General features: G+C 40.9%; 1 protein-coding gene across 3 annotated transcripts in view; it reads right to left on the bottom strand.

Annotated features, from left to right (window-relative positions):
* The window catches only part of rbfox3a (RNA binding fox-1 homolog 3a), a 533,508-nt gene that overhangs the window by 69,109 nt on the left and 445,556 nt on the right, over positions 1–18,843 (bottom strand). For all 3 annotated transcript variants that reach the window (XM_073827724.1, XM_073827726.1, XM_073827725.1), the window contains one exon: positions 11,225–11,473. In XM_073827724.1, the coding sequence (XP_073683825.1) occupies positions 11,225–11,473 (249 nt within the window). The remainder of the gene's footprint in view (positions 1–11,224; positions 11,474–18,843) is intronic.

Below are 18,843 nucleotides of genomic sequence, written 5' to 3'. Positions count from 1 at the left end.
TGTTTTCCCCTCACACATTCATAATTATTATATTTGCTGGTGCACTATGGAAAGCTTTTTTTGCGTGTGCTTGAGCGCTTTTTAGGCAATGTTAACAATTAAAAGCTCATTATTTTGATTTATACGGTTTATTAATAAATATGCGACTAATAGTCGACTAATGCTTAACATGAATGACTACTAGTTGGCCAGAAAAATCTTAATTTCCCTAATTTCATCATTTTCTTTCAGTACAATGGCAGTATGAAAACCAAATATTACGTTTTGAAAGTAACACCTTGTCTTTTTAATATCACACCTAATATTTCATTCACACTGCATACATGTGATTTTATATACAATAATATACAGCTGCCTTTACATATACAGTAGATCAATCAAAAATATCATCATATTTGATGGCCCTTGGAATCAAGTTCAAAACCTCTGCCCTAACACATATAAACTGGATCATCTCCTCTCACTTGTGTTTTTCTGCTAGACTTCCCTAAAACTGGACTATGCTCATTCCATGCATCCGATGCACTTCTTGTTTCCTTCTCTGTTGTAGAAGAGCAACTTCCCTGCACTTCACATTCCGCAAGGAATGGAGCAGCCAAGCAGCACCAAGAAATAATTGCCTGAACATTATCATACACCACCACATTGGACCTCACATCCACCCCCCTCCTCCACCACCGCAACGTCACAGAAGGCTCGTGTTTGCACACATTCACTCGTGCCTGTGTTTTTATGTGCGGTTGGGTGGGGAATGAGTCCTGCTAAATCGTTTCTATTGCCGCACTCATTCAGTGTTATCTGCAAATCACTTTCAAAGTGCTCAGCTCAGCACTTCCCCCTTCAGAATGCCCCTACAACCACATAATTGAAACTATCTGATTGGAAAGCTGCCAAGCAGGTAGATTACATCCGATTAGGGCCAAACCAGCGCTTCACTTAAAGGGATTAGCCTGAGCCGCTTTATATTTTTTTGTTCTTCTACACTTCTGCCATCCTCCCCTCCGATCCCATCATCCCTCCCTCCCACCGAGATGCGCACACAAACCATCAGCTGTCATCTAGAAAGAAGACACTGGCCTTTCAGTATTGTGCAAAGCTCTGATTAATTAGACAAGGTAATCTGACTCGCAACAGGTTTAGCCGGCAACGAATACAAGGGCTTAAAGAGCGCTTATACCTGCAATATTATTATCAATGGCACAGTAAAAACTACTCAGGGACGGCGGCCAAGAATAAGCGCAGGAAATAATGGCATTCCCTTAATAACATAACATCACGCTCCTTTGAGCAGTACGGCTGTGTTCGAGCGAGTTGCAAATCACAGTTTAGACAATCCCACCCAAGGCAATATGACAGTCGTAGTGGAAAACTGTTAGCACGAACCCTAAAGAGAGGTAAGTAGTCTTTTATCGCTGAGTTACCGAGCATCTAGACTCTGTGCTGTTGTGATGATGTGATCTGATATGTGATCTGATGTGATTACCGTCCACTCTCTGAGGTGTAGTGTTCCTTCTTTGCTAATGATCCTCCACAGGGAGAGAGAAAAGAGGGAGAAAGGGAGAATTTCCCTGGTGGGTTAGGCCAGAGTGACAGTTTAAGTACATCCTCCAATCGAGCCGTAGATTAGCCCAGCCAGAGCTCAGGTGCCTTTACGGGGGCCTGTCAGCATCGCTTCTCTGCGATCTGCTGAGCGTGGGATTATATCTACTTCCTCTAAACCGCACCACCTCAGAGCTTTACACATATCCCAATCAGAAAGAGAAAAAGATTACATTTTTCATCCATCCTTTTCCCCCCCTAAGGCCAGGAAGACCTTGTACTTCTTTTTGCATTGAAGAAAAGTTTTATGCTGTTTAATTTTTCTTTCCCACTCTTCTCTTATGCCCTTTTTCTGGCTGTGTTTCATTTCACTCCCTAGTTTGAATGATGTGAATTAGCAAATCATGAACACAATTTTGGGCTCTAGCAAAGGTATTTATCCTCTAAAAAATGAGACTTGGATGGTGTTTAATGGCAACAGATTATGAAATATTATTGATCAAGCTAACATTAGTTTAGCTACAACAACAGATACTGTTTTTAGATGCTTACCAAGATACAGTTGAGGTCAAAAGTTTATACCCTCTTTCAGAATCTGCATAAATGATAATTATTTGACCAAAATAAGAGTGATCATACAAAATGCATGTTTTTGTTCATGTAGTACTGACCTGAATAAGATATCTCACATAAAATATGTTTGCATATAATCTACAAGTGAAAATAATAGTTGAATTTATAAAAATGACCCCATTCAAAAGTTTACATCCCCTTGATTCTTAATACTGTTTTTTTTGTTTAGTGATAGTTGTTCATGAGTCCCTTGTTTGTCCTAAACAGTTAACCTGCCTGCTGTTCTTCAGATAAATCCTTCAGGTCCCACACATTCTTTGATATTTCAGCATTTTTGTGTATCTGAACCAGGGCAGGCCCAAGCCTTCAGGGGGCCCTAAGCAGAATTTTATTTGGGGGCCCCTCTGTGCCACCAATATGACTAATTATTGTCAATCCTTTATTATTTGCACACTATAAATCTAACACACCCAACTTACTTTTTTTTTGTAGCTGTGTTGCTTACATCATACCAATATTTTTACCCTTGCTATGATCTTTAATTGTAACAGTAGCAAACCCACACGAGTAGTCAGGTGTTAATTTGCACTTTAACGTTCAAAGTCTTGCAGTACCAGTAGGCATATTTAAAGTGGTGTACTGAAAAGTAGCAAAATAAACTAGTAGACAATGCTCTTACTGTAAACACTTTAATTTATTTTTTTGCAACATGTAAAAAGTGCAATAACTACAAATAAAATAAATAGTCAAATATAAGGCTAACGTTAACCACTTTAATGACTTTTGGTCAGAAAATTTTGCAACATGCAAAAAGTGCAATACAATCAACTACAAATAAAATAAATAATATAATAAATAATAAAATATAAAGCTAAATAACAAAGAACCACAAATTAGTCCAATACAAACAGGGTCTTTTTATATGAAAAGACAAACTAACTCAACTTTACATTCCACCTCAATATTCCAATTTCCTTTGTGTTTCCTTGCTTTTCTGGAGGCAAAGTCGTTTATGATATCATTATAAGATATCTGATGGGCAATTTTGTTATTAATGATAATTAGTGCAAGTCCAGTCAGTCTTTCTTGGGGCATGGAAGATCTCAAATAGTTTTTGATCAGTTTGAGTTTGGAAAAGCTCCGCTCTGCAGATGCAACAGTCACAGGGAGAGTGCAGGCTATCCGGAGAGCAACTCAAAGTTTCGGGTACAACTCACAGATCTCATTTTGAGAGGTAAGTGAAAAGCTCAAATGCAGTCATCTTTTCTTGGGGGAGTTCTGGAAGACTCTCAATCTCTGTAGCAAGGGCACAGACCCCAAACGTAGGCCAATGTAAGTAGGTAATGTTAAACTGTTATCAGTACCAAAGTTATAAAACAGAAGCTTATTTTTTATTATTAGCAAAAATGCATATTTTAAATAAAGAAATCTCATGCTTTTGGTGCTTGAATTTGTGCTTCAATAATGAGATCCAGGTTTAGGAATACACAAGACGTGAAAGACGCCTTCTCTCAGGTATATTTTATGTTTTCTTGGCTTGCTGGACGTTGGGCTTATGCTCAATAATCAATTTTTTTTGCATTCGCCAAAACTAATTTGCCGAAATCTAAGTGCGGACGGTAAGGGTGCAGTCAGCGCGAGTCCCGTTCGCTGTGAAATAGAGTGACCAGCCGGCAGAGGATTCTTCAAGGTCTTAAAGCCTTCATCGAGCAACTACGTTCACAATAATTTACAATTTTTGTCCTAAACATACAATCAAGTCAAATACACAGTGTGGGAAGTAGTTGTAAGAAGTAATTTCTTATTTCAATTTATTATTAATTCTCATTTAGATGCGCTGTGTCTGTTGTCATATTGGACACAAATATGGCGGCGAGCATAGCGGAAGTGACGTCTTTGGTACCCATGAATACTATTTTTTTTAACTTACCTTTATCTTGCTGTTTTTTCTCTTCCTCGGATTTCTTCTGTTTTCTTTTCTCTGTAGATATGTCCTTTTTTGTGACATTATTAATTGTTTTGCTGCAGTGATGCTGCTTCTTCAATGAATTTAAGTTACGTTACCTCAGTCAGACATCGTATGGCTCCTCCAACTGTCACGGTGCATGGATCGGCTGCATTCTCAGGTCTCGTGATGTGGTGTCTTTCATGTGGTTTGTCATGCTCATTCGATTCAGCTGCTAATCAGTCCCCGCTCCAGGTGTCACGCATTACCATCAGCTACATATACTCACCTCATTCTCTCCTTCCCTGTCTGATAGTTGATCCGGATTGTTGGACTGTCTTGTTGGTTTGTCTTGGTCTTGTTCTCGTTTGGATTGTTTATTTCGCCGTTGATCGTCACTGGATTTGTATTCATCACGGGAGATTCACGCCACGTCATCACCAGCCATCAAGCCTCTGCGCCACCCAGCCGAGAGACACCATCATCACCACGGAGTTTTGTGTTCACTATATTTGTCTTCAATAAATATTTGTGTTCACTCTGCATTTGCTTCCACTCTCATTCATCCTCGTCACAGAACTATCAGACCACATCATGGAAGCAGCAGGCTCCACCCCACTCACAGCCGACGAAGCTTTGCGTTCCTGCATCTCTCGGCTGGAAACCCAGGAGAAGAGCTCGGCGGATACTGGTACAGCGATCCGAGCTCTTGTGGCGCAGGTGTCCGAGCTTGCCCAGCGGACGCAACACTGGCAACTTCCCACTGCGCCAACCCCACCACCCATGCCGCCCGCCCATCCTGAACCATCCGGGGCTGCTCAGTCGCCCGAGCCCCGCCTTCCCCCACCGGAGCTGTACAGCGGTGAGCCGAACTTCTGCCGGGCTTTCCTCACTAGATGCTCCATGCATTTCTCTCTACAACCACGCACTTTTCCTAGTGAGGAAAGCAAGGTGGCGTTCGCGCTCACCCTGTTAACGGGGAGGGCGGCACTTTGGGGCACGGCGGTATGGGAGAACCAAGATCCGTGTTGTGCCTCGTTCTCAGCGCTCTCCGCCGAAATGAAGCGGGTGTTCGACCGCGCGGCCACTGGGAGGGAGGCCGCGCGGAGATTGACGGATCTCAGACAGGGGGAGAGATCCGTCTCAGACTTTTCCATCGAGTTTCGCACCCTAGCGGCGGAGTGCCGATGGAACGAGGAGGCGCAGTGGGACATGTTCCTGCATGGGCTGGCTGACCGCGTCCAACGCGAAATCTACGCCCTGGATCTACCCGCAGATCTCAACGGCCTCATCGATCTGGCGCTGCGGGTAGACGCTCGACTCTCCCGAGCCGAGCGGCGGTGCTTACCCGCTCGGCTTCCCCCTGGGGAGGGACCTCCAACTCGAGCCAGTGGCCATGACGTGGTCAGCCCGTTCGAGGATCACAAGCCCATGCAGGTGGGTCGAGCTCGGTTGACTCGGGAGGAGAGGGAGAGGCGGAGGTCTCAAGGCCTTTGCCTGTACTGCGGGGCGGCAGGGCATTTCGCCCTTAGCTGCCCAGTGAAAAGGGCCAGCCCGGCAGTCGGAATGGGGCTACTGTCGGGTGGGATCTCCGCTATCAAGTCCTCGTCCAGATCTACCTCCACACTCCTCCCGGTCAGGCTTAGATGGCAACGTCTGGACCTGCACTGCACTGCACTACTGGATTCAGGGGCTGAAGGTAATTTCATGGACTTTTCATTTGCTCATCAGAATCATGTTCCCCTCCTCCCCCTCACCAGTTCTATAGCAGTCCACGCACTCAATGGTCAGACGCTTCCCACCATCACCACCATCACGGAACCCATCACTCTCACGGTATCAGGTAACCACCGTGAGAGCATCTCCTTCTACATCCTGGACTCACCTCACGCACCCGTTGTCTTAGGTCATCCCTGGCTCATCAAACACAACCCCCGGATTGATTGGCAGCTGAAATCGGTGTCTGAGTGGAGCATTAAATGTCATGAGTCTTGTCTTGTGTCTGCCTGTCCGTCTGTATCTGAGTCTGTGTTGCAGGAGAAGACGGCGGATCTGTGTAACGTGCCCGCGGAGTACCTCGACCTGAAGGAAGTGTTCAGTAAGTCTCGGGCTGCTTCTCTCCCTCCTCATCGTCCCTATGACTGTGCTATAGAATTACTGCCAGGTACGTCTCCGCCTAAGGGCAAGTTATACTCACTTTCTATTCCTGAGAGAGAGGCTATGGAGAAATACATTTCTGATTCTCTAGCAGCCGGGTTCATTCGACCCTCCTCTTCTCCAGCGGGGGCGGGGTTCTTTTTTGTGGGGAAGAAAGATGGATCTCTGCGACCTTGTATTGATTACCGAGGGCTGAATAATATCACGGTAAAGAATACTTATCCTTTGCCGTTGATATCTTCAGCCTTCGAGAGGTTGCAGGGAGCATCGATCTTCACTAAATTGGACTTAAGAAACGCTTATCATTTGGTTCGCATCAGGAGGGGAGATGAATGGAAGACCGCCTTTAATACCCCCAGGGGGCACTTTGAGTACTTGGTCATGCCCTTCGGCTTGTCCAACTCCCCAGGTGTCTTTCAGGCACTCGTTAATGATGTGTTGAGAGATATGGTCGATCAGTTCATATATGTCTACCTGGACGACATATTGATTTTTTCTTCTTCTCTCCAGGAACATGTTCAACACGTCAGACGAGTGCTTCAGAGGCTGCTAGAGAATGGGCTTTTTGTCAAGGCGGAGAAATGCGACTTTCATGCACAGTCTGTTCCTTTTCTAGGGTACATCGTGTCGGCTGAGGGTATGCGCATGGATCCCGAGAAGATCAAGGCTGTGGTAGATTGGCCAAGTCCAGATTCCCGTAAGGCCCTACAAAGGTTTCTGGGGTTCGCCAATTTTTACCGGCGTTTTATTCGCAATTACAGCCAACTAGCCGCACCTCTGACTGCCTTGACCTCTCCCAGAACGGCGTTCAGGTGGTCAGACGCAGCGGAAGCTGCGTTTGCCAACCTCAAACGCCGCTTTGTTTCGGCCCCCATTCTTGTTACCCCTGATCCGTCACGTCAGTTCGTGGTAGAGGTCGACGCGTCAGAGGTGGGGGTAGGTGCGGTGCTTTCACAGCGCTCACCCTCGGACGACAAGATGCATCCCTGCGCGTTTTTCTCTCATCGTTTGTCGCCAGCAGAGTCAAATTACGATATTGGTAACAGAGAGCTGTTGGCAGTCAAGCTAGCATTGGAGGAATGGCGTCATTGGTTGGAGGGATCGGGGGTACCCTTTATGGTTTGGACCGATCATAAGAACCTAGAATACATCAGAACTGCCAAAAGACTAAACTCTAGGCAGGCTAGGTGGGCACTTTTTTTCGGACGTTTTGATTTTACTCTTTCGTACCGCCCGGGTTCCAAAAATGTCAAACCCGATTCTTTATCTCGAATTTTTGACCACTCCGATCGCCCGTCCACTCCCGAGAGTATTTTTTCCGAGACACTTATTGTTTCTACTCTCAGTTGGGAGGTCGAATCGAAGGTTAAGACAGCCTTACATGGGGTAATGCCTCCGGCCGGTTGCCCACCTAACCGTTTGTTTGTGCCAGAAAGTCTTCGGTCCGAAGTTATCCAATGGGGTCATTGTTCCAATGTAGCATGTCATCCAGGGGTAAGTCGCACCTTACATTTGGTCAAGCAAAGATTTTGGTGGCCACTCATGGCTCGTGATGTTCGCAATTTTGTTTTGGCTTGCTCAGTTTGTGCCACTGGTAAGACTTCTAACAGACCTCCAGATGGGCTCCTACAACCGCTGCCAATCCCTTCGAGACCCTGGTCCCACATTGCGCTAGATTTTGTTACCGCCCTCCCACCCTCTCAGGGTAACACGGTAGTTTTGACCGTGGTGGACCGGTTCTCGAAGGCGGTTCATTTCATCCCCTTGCCCAAATTACCTTCAGCCAAGGAGACAGCGGTAGCAGTCATTGATCACGTCTTTCGGTTACATGGCCTCCCGACAGATGTGGTCTCTGACAGAGGACCCCAGTTTGTGTCCAAATTTTGGCGAGAGTTTTGTAAACTTCTGGGGGCCACTGTTAGTCTCTCTTCGGGGTTCCATCCTCAAAGCAATGGGCAAACTGAGAGAGCCAACCAAGATTTGGAGAGAACACTACGATGTATGGTCGCTCGAAATCCTTCCTCCTGGTGTCAGCAGCTGTCGATGGTGGAGTACGCACACAATGCCTTACCAGTGTCTGCCACGGGCCTTTCGCCATTTGAATGTAGTGTAGGGTACCAGCCACCAATTTTTCCCAGTCTGGAATCCGAAGTCGCGGTCTCCTCCGCTCACGCCTTCGTCCAGAGGTGTCGTCGCACATGGTCCAGAGCCCGTGAGACTCTGGTCCAGGTGGGAGCGCGCACCAAGGCCAAAGCCGATCGCCACCGGTCGAGGCCTCCCGTATACGTCGTCGGTTCCAAAGTGTGGCTTTCTACCAAGAACATTCCTCTCCGATCCGTTTCGAATAAACTTGCTCCCAAATTTATTGGCCCGTTTTCTGTCACCAAAATCATTAGTCCGGTGGCAGTCCGCCTCAACCTCCCTCCAGCGTACAGGAGGATTCATCCCGTGTTCCATGTATCTAAAATTAAACCTGTATTTTTTGCTCGCATAAATCCGCCTGCCCCGGTTCCCCCACCGCCGCGGCTCGTAGACGGGGAACCAACCTATTCGGTCAACCGTATTCTGGACTCTAGGCGGAGGGGACGCGGATTCCAGTACTTGGTGGACTGGGAAGGTTACGGTCCGGAGGAGAGAAGTTGGGTACCTGCTAGAGACATACTGGATCACTCACTTATTGATGAATTCAATCAACAGGTACAGGAGGCTGGGAACGTCAGGGGACGTTCCTAGGAGAGGGGGTACTGTCACGGTGCATGGATCGGCTGCATTCTCAGGTCTCGTGATGTGGTGTCTTTCATGTGGTTTGTCATGCTCATTCGATTCAGCTGCTAATCAGTCCCCGCTCCAGGTGTCACGCATTACCATCAGCTACATATACTCACCTCATTCTCTCCTTCCCTGTCTGATAGTTGATCCGGATTGTTGGACTGTCTTGTTGGTTTGTCTTGGTCTTGTTCTCGTTTGGATTGTTTATTTCGCCGTTGATCGTCACTGGATTTGTATTCATCACGGGAGATTCACGCCACGTCATCACCAGCCATCAAGCCTCTGCGCCACCCAGCCGAGAGACACCATCATCACCACGGAGTTTTGTGTTCACTATATTTGTCTTCAATAAATATTTGTGTTCACTCTGCATTTGCTTCCACTCTCATTCATCCTCGTCACACCAACTGTGCATGCATCCTGCAGTAGCCAGTTAAAATAATATTGCGTTGTTTTTTTTATTTAATAATGGATTTCATTACCAATATATCCATTGAAATATTATACATATATAAATAAAAAATAAAAATAAAAAAACTATGTAATTTAATTTACTCTTGGTGGCCACGGGGCCCTAAGCAGCCGCTTAGTTCGCTTATGCCTTGGGCAGGCTCTGATCTGAACCCTTTCCAACAATGACTGTATGATTTTGAGATCCATCTTTTCACACTGAGGACAACTGAGAGACTCATATGCTATTGTCAGGAAGTTCAAATGCTCACTGATGCTTCAGAAGGAAAAACAATGCATTAAGAGCTGGGGGGTGAAAACCTTTGAACAGAATGGAGATGTGTACATTTTTTTTCTGCCTAAATATCATATTTTTTATATAGTAGTGCCCTTCAGAGGCTACAGAAGATAGTTACAGTTGAAATATCTTATGCAGGTCAGTACTAAATGAACAATAACATCCATTTTGTATAACCCTCTTATTTTGGTAAAAAAATTCACATTAATTCTGAAAGGCGGATGTAAACTTTTGACCTTAACTGTACTTAAATTCGTAGACAAAATTGTCCAACATTTACGAAAACATTTCCAGTGAATACAGTGACTAGCCAATGCTAAAATCTTGTATTTTACAAAGCCTTGGGATTTTGTAAAGGTGAGTGTCAAGCCACAAAACCCCAATATATATATATATATATATATATATATATATATATATACATATATATATATATATATAAATAAAATAAAATAATACACTCAGGGATCTGTCCTTCTGCTTTTCTCCCTTTATTTTCTCCAAGTGTATGTGTATGTGTTAATCAAGGGCTTATAGGAACCAAAAAAGGGTAGCGCAAATAGACAAGACACAACTTGCCCACGGGAGTGGGTCTAAGGACACTCTTTCCTCTCAGAGTTTCTTTTATTTCATCATGAGCTTGTCATATGCTCAGATAGAGCACTTGGGCAGCACTTGTTAAGTGGTCCATTGAGACGTTTGTGATATTGTTAGCCATGGTAAATGGCTCCATGGGGTTTAAGATATGGAGCCATGTGATAGCCATGGTTTAAAGCTTGATAAAATGTAGAGAGAAAGCAGAAGAACTCTTTAAATGGAGAAGGATGTTTTTTCTCTTGACGTCTCTTATTTTGTCCCATGCTTTTATCTTTGCTAGCGCTAGCTTTATAGTTATTTTCATTCCAAACTCTTCTATTTCCTAGCCCCAATTTCTCTTTATCTCAGTCTGTCTGAATGTAGAACTGTTAAAAATGGGATGTTAGAGTCTGATTCTGACAACAAAAAATGTAAGATGTAAAAAGTAATTCAAAAATGAATAAAAAAGTCCTGTGTGCAGGGTCCAAAATTAACTTTTTGCCACCCACCAATGCTAATTTAATTAATAAAAATAATATTTTACACCTTACAAAACTGTAATTTGCATTTTGTTTGTGTGTTTGTGTTTTTTTCAGTGGAACCGTTTCGTTTTTGTTAAATAACACGTTTTTCTTTCAACATCTTATACTTAAGAAATGATTACATTGTAATATTGTTGCTCTTATAAGAAAAGCATTACATCATATATTCACTAGATAAATATCTTTAAAATACATGCAAGTTGCAATGGTTTTACAGGCTGCAGTTTCGATTTTCTAAAAAAAAAAATTATATTTAATGGTCATATATAAATATATTAATTATAAACAATTATAAAATTAATTTTGTACCCTGTCTGTGAAATCAAATCAAATCAAATAAACATTCAATGCTTGCATGCTGCTAGTGGCACTCACTGGTATGCTGCTAGTCCCTGTGAGGGAAGGCGTGCTGTTGTCAGTGCCAGGTGGCTCGTTGTGTGTCTGTGTGGGTGTGTAGATAGTGAGGGCTGCGGCGTGCTCAGGGACCGGACTGGGCCCCGTGTAGTCCTGCCCAGGGTGGGTGTATTCGCCAGGCAACCCGTTCTGAGGTGGAGGGGGAGGATACTGCGCAGGAGCGTACGGCTGAGCCATGGCTTCTGGGGGAGCTGGGGCCTCCTGGTTACCCTGGAAAGAAAAAAGAAAAGAGAGATTTTATCAGTTTTATTCTTACATATCTCATACTAATCCAGTTTTTCAGGCTTTTCAAGGAACAATGCCTGCAATGAGATGTGACAAGAGCGATCATCACAAGAGCCCCGTGTGCTTGGGTCGTGATAACACATGATAGCAGAGAATGGGACCTAATTCTATGATAATGGCAGATCAACTTGCAGAACAACTACTGTACCTGACAATCTGAACCTGAATCACACACCACGATAAGCCTCAGATATTAAAACTACTTATAGTGATTAAATGCAAACGCTGATACGGATCCCTGTTCCTCCTGCTGAGAGGAATCGACCCCATACACATTTTTCTTCTTCTTTATTAGTGAGACAAATACATGTTTTTCAGATTTGTTAAAAAAAGAAATATTGAAGAATCTTCAAATATTTTTATGGCAGCAGCTATTTGCACTAAGTGATAGTGATAGATGCTATTTACACTAAGTGCAGATAGTGATAGATTATATTTACACTATGTAAAAATAGCAGCATTTTCTATAATATTAGTTAGACACTACTAAATATCTGCAAGTGGCAGATATTTGCACCTCAGTATTGTAGTACATTATAAAACAGCATGCAATAACGTACTGGGTGTGAATTACAGTTTTTCTTAAAAATTTTAAATGCATGCTGCCTTATTAGCACAATAAAGCCCTCCCTACCCCTAACCCTATCTGATAAACACCCACGATACCCTTTATTTTCCACTTTTCAATTATTTTCTTCATTTTATTGAAATCAAATGCCTTTCCAATCTGGTATGTGATGTGAAAAGGGAGAAGAATGAGTTTGGCAAAAGGTGGATTCGAACTGAGGTCGATCTCCTCAAAAAGCCACTGTCTTTCCACTGAAACCACTGTTAGTAGAAATAGCCTCTGCCAACAAGTCGAGCTGTTTGCACTTAGTGTAAATAGACACTCCATTATTTTTCAACAGCAACAGTTTGTAGTGGCTACTGTACATCTTTCAAACTTCAAAAATAACCAAACACCAGAATAATAACACCATAAAAGTAGTCTTAATTACTTGTGCTTTGTATTCAAAGGCTTCTAAAGCCATACAACAGGTTATGTTTAGGTTATGTTTAGATTATTTGATAATTCTGACCTCCAGAACTTTAGAGCCTCTCTGACTGAATCAGTGAGTTGAATTTGAGAATCAGATCTCTGAATGATTTGTTCTTTTAAATGATTTAGACTGATTTTGTTCGCAATTTTAGCTCACTCAAAAATTCTCACTGGAGAGAAAGTTTATCAGCGAAAAACAACATTTCTATGTGTTTCTTATATAAATCCATCTAAAAACAGCACCATAAAAGTAGTCCAAATTTATTGCACTCTGTATTCAAAGTCTTCTAAAGCCACACAATTGATTATGTTTAGATTATTTGATAATTCTGATATCAAGAACTCTAGAGCCTCTCAAACCGAATCACTGAATCAGTGAGTTGAACTTGAGAATCAGATCTCTGAATGATATGTTCTTTTAAATGATTCAGACTGGTTCTGTTCTCAAGTTTAGCTCACTCAAAAATTCTCACTGGAGGGAAAGTTAATCAGTGAATAACAACATTTCTATTTGTTTCCTATATAAATACTTCTAAGAACGCTGCATAATAAAGTAGTCAAATTTTCTTGCACTCTGTATTCAAAGTCTTCTAATGCCATGAAACAGATTATGTTTAGATTATTGGACAATTCTGACCTCAAAAACTACAGAACTCTGATCGAATCACTGAATCAGTGAGATGAACTTGAGAATACAGTCTGAGAATGATTCGTTCTTTTAAATGATTCATACAGATTCTGTTTTGATAATATATAAATCTGTCTAAAAACTTAGCACCATATAAGTAGTCCAAATTTCTTGGACTATGTATTAAAAGTCTTCTGAAGCCATACAATAGATTATGTTTAGATTATTTGCTGATCATTCTGATCTCAAGAACTCTAAGAGCCTCTCTGACTGAATCAGTGAGTTAAACTTGAGAATCAGATCTGTGAATGATTCATTCTTTTAAATGATTCAAACTGATTCAGCTTCAAGTTCAGCTCAGTCACAAGAGGAAAAGTTTATCAGTGAATAACAACATTTCGTTAATGGAGGTTTTTGGATTTTTGTTTGGTATTAACTGTAACTGCAAGGGAAAAAAATATTACATAAAGATTAATCAAAATTCTCCTTTTGTGTTCAACAGAAGAAAAAAGCATACAAATTTGCAACAAGATAAGGGTGAGTATTGTAATATTTGGGGGAACTGTTCCATCAAGTGATGCCGAAGCATGATTTTTCTTTGTCTTATCAGAGAAAAGCAGCGGCATCTGAGACGCGTGGGGTCCCGGCTGCTGAATGGCTTTGTCTAGGCCCTATCATATCAGCTCTCAGAGAACATTAGAGGACTGCTTGATCATTACAAGGCAACAAACTTACTTTATAGAGCAGCGCTCGATAGATTTGCAGCCCGAGCGACAGGGTTCTAAATTGCTCTCTTGGCAAGCAGCATGTGCGAGATCAATTAACTGATAAATTTTTGATTATAACCTTTGATTTAAATTACAGGTTTCTAATACAAGCTGCTGTTTCCCCTTTCCACGGCCTCTCTCGTCTTTTCCCTCATATTCACCTCCCTCTGTTTCACTCATTCTGTCTCACTTAGGCGCTTTCGCTCGCTCTCTGTCTCCGCGCTGGAATTAAATGAGTATCTACCCCCTCATTTAGGTCTCTGTGTGAAGGGGTGTCTTTCTTGCGCTCTGTGTATCAGCATGTAAATGAATGTGCTTTTTCCTTCTTCTCATCCATTTCTCTCCATTGAAGAGGATGCAAATGAGATTCTTTACTCTGTTGCTTTCCCGTTCGTTTTGAGTCACCAAAGAACACCATGTTTTCTAATCTTATCAGCGAACATTAGGATGTGGCGGCGTGTCATTTCTCTCTTTTTCTCTGACAGGTGTCATCATTTGTGCTGGTGGAGACTGGCTTAGTGACTGTTCTTGAAGTGCAGCCTAAAAGCCCAATGAAAAAAGCTGATGGACGAGCGCAGTTTTCTCTCATGAGTTGACGTATTTCCTATTTAGACTGGAAGAGCAGGACATAAAACTCACACAGAAACTTTGTAAAAAAGTGTTTGTGTGTTTGAAAGATTCATTAATAGTAGAGATAATCACATGGCTTATTTTAGTATGCATGTGTGTTGTAAGATGATGACAGATGTACTCATTTGGACATAATGCAGGCTGACGTACAATGGCTAATCTCTCTGGTAGTGTGTGTGTAATGACAGATGACCTGGCTAATCTCAGCGGTAAAACACTGATGTTTGTGTGTGTGTGTGTGTGTGTATGTGTGTGTGTGTGTGTGTTATGACAGATGAGGGTTACTCTCTAGGGCAGAGTGCTGTTGTCAGCACAGGTGCAACTGGGTCATCAGTACAAAGTATATTGTGTGTTTTTCTGTAAATGTGTGTTTGTGTATTGTACGTGTCTGAATCTTGCTATATAAAAGCTGCTTTCCCCCCCAGGGACTCATATCAACGTATTAATCTTATACAAATTTAGGACCTTGGAGTTTGACCCCGTCCTGAGAGCTCATGGCAAAGAGAGGCAATAACAGCTCCTTTAACCAACCTTTGGATAATGGGATCTCTCTTGCACTTACTGTGCCTGCTCCTTAATTAATCAAAATCTGATGAGTTTAAAAAAAAGAAAACACCAGGCACCCCTGGGCACAAACGACTTCTTGTTTGCATGTAAGTATGAGTATGAATATGAGTTGAGAAAGCAAACAGAATGTAGAATTACATTTAGATTTATTAGTAGAATTAAAATGAACTGAAATTGCGAATAAATGTCAAATTCTTTTTTTCCCTAACAAAAAATACGAAAAATATAAATGTGAATACACTACCAGTCAAAAGTCTTTGAACAGTAAAATTTTTAATGTTATTAAAAATTTTCTTAGACGTCTCTTCTGCTCACCAAGCCTGCATTTGTTTGATCCATAGTACAGCGTAAACTGTACAATTTTGAAATATTTTTACTACTAAAAATAACTGTTTTATATTTGAATATAATTTAAAATGTAATTTTTTCCTTACAAGCATCATTACTCCAGTCTTCAGTGTCACATGATCCTTCGGAAAGCATTTTAATATTCTGATTTGCTGTTTATTATTATATTGGAAACAGTAAAATTTCAGGGTTCTTTGATTAATAGAACGTTCAGAAGAACATTTGTCTAAAATATAAAATCTTTTGTAACTTTATAAATGTCTTCATCATCACTTTTGATCAATTTAAAGCATCCTTGCAAGATAAAAGTACTAATTTCTATAATTACTGTTTTTGCTGTACTTTGGATCAGATAAATGCAGATTTGGTGAGCAGAAGAGACTTAAAAATATGAAAAATCTTACTATTCAAAACTTTTTTCTGGTAGTGTATATGTGTGTCTATGTATGTATACAATTCTAAAAAATATATTAAATATGAAAATTGAAATTAATTAAAATTAAAACCATAAAAATGATCACTTTCCTAACAATTATTTTATTTTTTTCTATATTACAACAATAATAAAATGATTAAAATCAATAATAATTATTTAATTAATTATTTACTTAAATTATTAGTTAAGTTAGTTATTATTAATAATAAACAAATTAAAAAACTAGTATTAAACAACATAGTATAAAATTATTTTATAAAATAAAAATATTACAAATGACTATAAAAACCAAAATGAATACAATTAATACAATTAAAAATAGATAAATATGTGGTGCTTGAGAGCGATTGGCTCTTTAGGACCCATGTTTAAGCACACCCTATGGTCATTTCCCAATCCCATTCCCTCAACTTTTCCGTCTTTCTCAATTGTCCCATAATATGACTAAAAAGCCCATAAATAAAATTACAAAAAGAGAAAATCTCAGCAAAATCTGTTCTCCTCTGCCTTTTCCACCACTGTCCATTACAGAAGGCCAATGAAGAGCCGTAGGAAACCCAGAGCCTTTCTTTCCCATTTCTGCTTGATTGTTATTAACCTTTTTTCACTGACTAAGCAGCATTAGGCAGCAGCAGCGACAGCAGCAGCAGCAGCTTTGGCTGGGGAGGGATGCAGTTTAATAGAAGTGGGGAGAAATGCATTAATGTAAATGTAGTGGAAACAATGAGAGGCCCGGCCATTGACATGTTGGCAAACAAATGAGGCTGTCCTCTCAATTAGAGTCAATGCTCCATTATCCAAATGAAAAACGCACTCTTCCGTGGCCGAACGCACGACGGACAAGCATGGAGGGGTGAGAAGGCGCGAGGAATAAGAAAGCCGGGATTTTATTACATCTCAGTTCTTTATCCGTTTGCACTTTCTTACACGGGTCTTCAAGTTCCAGGAGCTCAAACCAAGACGCTGACGCAACACGAGGTGTGCTAAGCATCGACGTACAGTTCCGTTTTGATGAAACATGTACAGTTTGATGCACAAACACAGATGCCTGCACACGCAACTTGAGTTACGTGGGGCGCCAAGCTCAAGTTTTGACAAGTGCGGGTGTTCTATTGATTAGATGTGGAAGTTTGTCTCTCTCGGTCTACGTGTCCGTCCATCTAACCCGACATCTTTCACTTTCATCCCACTGGGTTGCACCACCCAGGCCGTGTCTGACTCTCTCCTAGTCAGACAGAGGAAAAAGAGCGAGGCAGCCCATAGCCTGGGGTGGATATTGTAATTCACTAAAACATTAAGCAGTATTGATGCAGCCCCCGTCTCAAAGCACCAATGGGGGTGAGGTCTGTCCAGCGGCCTGAAAAACAGTAGATAAGCCTGACTGTCTTCCCTCTATCTTGGGATGTGGGCAGAAAGCAAGGAGGTGGTGGTGGGGGGATCCGGGTGAGGTGCTCACACCCATAAAGTCTGCCGGAAATGGCTTTCGCTTGAAATCACCTTATTATTGCCGTGCACGTTGACTCCGGGCTATGAAATATTCAGCGAGCTAAATGGACGAGTAAGCCACATTTTCCAAAGATAAGATGAAGGATAGAAAGCAGCTTCCTTTGCATCTGGTGGGCTATGAGGCGGATGAAACAGTCAGTAATCCAGCCTCACATTTTCGTGTTTTTTCTGGCTCTTGCACCTGCAAACAACATAATGTGCTTTGTTTTCTCCATTTTACACCTGTGCTGAAGGTCTCTAAACCAACCTAGACTCTTTTTTTTTGTTGTTTCTATGTGCATTAGTTTTTTTTTTTCTGGAAGGTTAAGCGAAAATGACCTAAGAGAGCTGACGCCCGATTAGCTCCCATTAGATCTGCCTGCGGTCACAGAGAGCTTGAGTGATGACCTGAGCTCGTACCGTACTTCACCACAGACGCCGAGAGGATGTGCGGTAAAACCAAACCTCTGGGACTGTCCGTCATCGCAGCGGTCAGAGAGTGACCACTACACGATGTGAGGTTACAGAGATGAGAGAGACCGATGAGAGAAAAAAGTTGTGGTGAAATGTCTGAAGTCAGTTGAAAGAGTTCCTCAGAACTCTGTGCTTGATTTAGAGAAGCCTTTTAAATTCTAATGGAATTCCTGCTAATAGGATACAGAAATTTTAATTTACTTTAACTTTCAAATGGAGAATTTAAGAACATCCAGTAACAACCAAGTCTCGTATTTAATTTTGTGTTTTATAATATCTTATAATTAACTTGAAAAGGAAAGTTTGTCAAGATAAACTTTGAAAGTTGAATGTCTGTGATAAGCTTCTTTGAAAATTTTAAAAGGTTATAAGGCCCGATAGAGAGACAGATAGATAGATTATAAATATAATATAATATAATATAATATAATATAATATAATATAATATAATATAATATAATATAATATAATATAATATAATATAATATAATATTTTCTCGTAAATACATTTATTTAACATCATAAAATTCCTAAATGTATATTTCTTGTTAAACTAGTAAAGTGTCCCAAAAGTGTAAAAAGGGGAAAGAAAAACCATATTTAAGATATAAAGCATTATTAAAAATATTATTATGTATTTTTAGTTTAATATAATATAATATAAATACATAATTTAATATTTTTATGAGATTTCATCGAAAATACATTTATTTAACAATCTGTATTTCTTGTAAAACTAGGAAAGTGTGCCAAAAGTAAAAAAAAAAAAAAAAAAAAAAAATTATTAAAAATAATATTATGTATTTTCCTTAAAATATTTTAGTATATCAATACAATATAATATAATATAATATAATATAATATAATGTAATATAATATAATATAATATAATATAATATAATATAATAATATAATATAATA

The sequence above is a fragment of the Garra rufa genome, chromosome 22 (assembly GCF_049309525.1).
Source record: "Garra rufa chromosome 22, GarRuf1.0, whole genome shotgun sequence".
Taxonomy (NCBI): domain Eukaryota; kingdom Metazoa; phylum Chordata; class Actinopteri; order Cypriniformes; family Cyprinidae; genus Garra; species Garra rufa.
The sequence above is the reverse complement of the archived record's forward strand: the minus strand, read 5'-3'. Positions and strand labels throughout refer to the sequence as shown.